The following is a 1,723-nucleotide window of genomic DNA, read 5'->3' as shown; positions in this document are numbered from 1 at the left end:
ACAGTCATTAATGTGAGGGTTAAACCAAACACAGTTTGGATTTGTTCAAATGATCCGCCATTAAAATAATTAGTTAAAAAATAAATACAATATAATCCACAAGTATTAGAGTATACACTTTGAAAATTAATACAGTTGTAATACCAACCGTTTACAGTATTGTCTTTTATAAAATTTAAGATATCAATATGTAGTGGTTGTAAACCAAATGAATCAAAATATATAATGCTACCATTATTTGTTTTGTATACACTAACCCAATGTTCCCCAGGAGCACTAGCTTTATCTGTATTAATAATAACACCACTAGCTTTTGGTATAATATTTGGTAGCATATCTCTAGGATATGTACCATAATATTTATTACAATTTTTAAAATAATTATTTATTTGTAATGTATTCATAGTAATTTATTGAAAATTTTTAATAGCAAATCTTGAGCTCTCTATTTCTACACAACTATCATATTCACAAATATGATTGCAGTTACAGTCTCTTGTATAGGGTAGGCAAACTTAAGTTCAACTCGTAAGTTACCTCTAACAACTGTTGATACATAACCACTTTTTGCTACTCCGTCAGATAAATCCGGTGTAAAATTGAATCCAAATAATGTATAACCTTCAGCATACTCTTCCCGTGTTATGTCAATATCTGTTGAATGTTTGATTTGATTTGCTGTTTCAAATAATCCAAAGTATTCACGCATATATTTTTTATTTGTAAAGTCTGGTGTGTATGGTCTGTGTGGATATTGAGTGCCATCAACATAGCAAGCAATGTGTCGGATATTGTAATTTTTAAAATAAAATGGGTTCATATTATATGAACCATTATATGCTTCGTTACTAACAAAACCAATATATATTTTTCTAGGAACCACTCCATTGATTATATTATTTAAATAACAATCTAATGTGTCTTTAGCTATAATTGATGTCTTTACTTCCTTTCGTGTAATAAAATAGCGGGCATTAGCACTTTCAAGTGCTCTATTGTGTGCCACAACTACTTGCGGGTTAACAATAGATTTATGCATAAACAGTCTTACGTCCATTATTTCAACTGTTGGTATCAATGTTTTATCATAAATTAAATAAAACTTGGGATCTTGTGGATAGATTTTAATATTCAGTGTGACTCCTCCAAGTAATGACTTTACTTGTGATGCTAAATCAATGTGCAAATTGCCATACATTTCAACTTCACACCCGTCAGATAACGAGTTACCTGACGGTCGTATACGACTACTTCTTATTTCATTTACCGAATCCATAGGTGTCTCATCTTTATGCCAAAATGCAGTCTCTAAATGCGTTTTTCTTGCATCTCTATTACTGTTAAGTAATGTGTCAATATATGACACATATGAATAATTCACTGATGATGTTGTAACAGTTGTTTGACCAATATTAACATCAATTTGTTTAATAAATGAATGCATTAAGTAATTGATTGGAGATATTAGTTTCCAGTCTTCTTGTTTAACTTCAGGGGTTGTTGATACAGTAGATTTTTGTAGTTTAAATTTTAAACACAAATATAGCTCACTTTTGCTTAAATTAATATATTCATTTAAACCTGTATGCACTTCAAACTCAATAGTATTTGTTGAATTAGATAATGTACTTATTGGACGGTGTTCAGTTTGAACATCTCGTTCAATCATTAGTTGGGTAGGTGGTACTCCAAAGACATCCATTTCTGGAAGTGTCATTAGAGA

The 1,723-nt window shown here is 30.4% G+C and overlaps 1 protein-coding gene across 1 annotated transcript; it reads right to left on the bottom strand.

Moving 5' to 3' along the window:
* Positions 1-451: 451 nt before the first annotated feature.
* On the bottom strand, positions 452-1,444 carry LOC128956690 (uncharacterized protein F54H12.2-like). The gene has a single exon (XM_054302407.1). It carries the CDS (start codon positions 1,442-1,444, stop codon positions 452-454), a length of 993 nt encoding a protein of 330 aa, XP_054158382.1.
* Between the last annotated feature and the right edge of the window lie 279 nt (positions 1,445-1,723).

This window comes from Oppia nitens, unplaced genomic scaffold (assembly GCF_028296485.1).
Source record: "Oppia nitens isolate AA-2021 unplaced genomic scaffold, nextdenovo-longstitch-racon4-pilon3 scaffold12_pilon_pilon_pilon, whole genome shotgun sequence".
In the NCBI taxonomy this organism is placed as follows: domain Eukaryota; kingdom Metazoa; phylum Arthropoda; class Arachnida; order Sarcoptiformes; family Oppiidae; genus Oppia; species Oppia nitens.
This window is presented reverse-complemented; position numbering and strand designations above follow the sequence as displayed.

Coding starts and splice junctions, on each gene's coding strand:
- LOC128956690 (XM_054302407.1), bottom strand. CDS start 1,444: ATGCATTCATTTATTAAACAAATTGATGTTAATATTGGTCAAACAACT.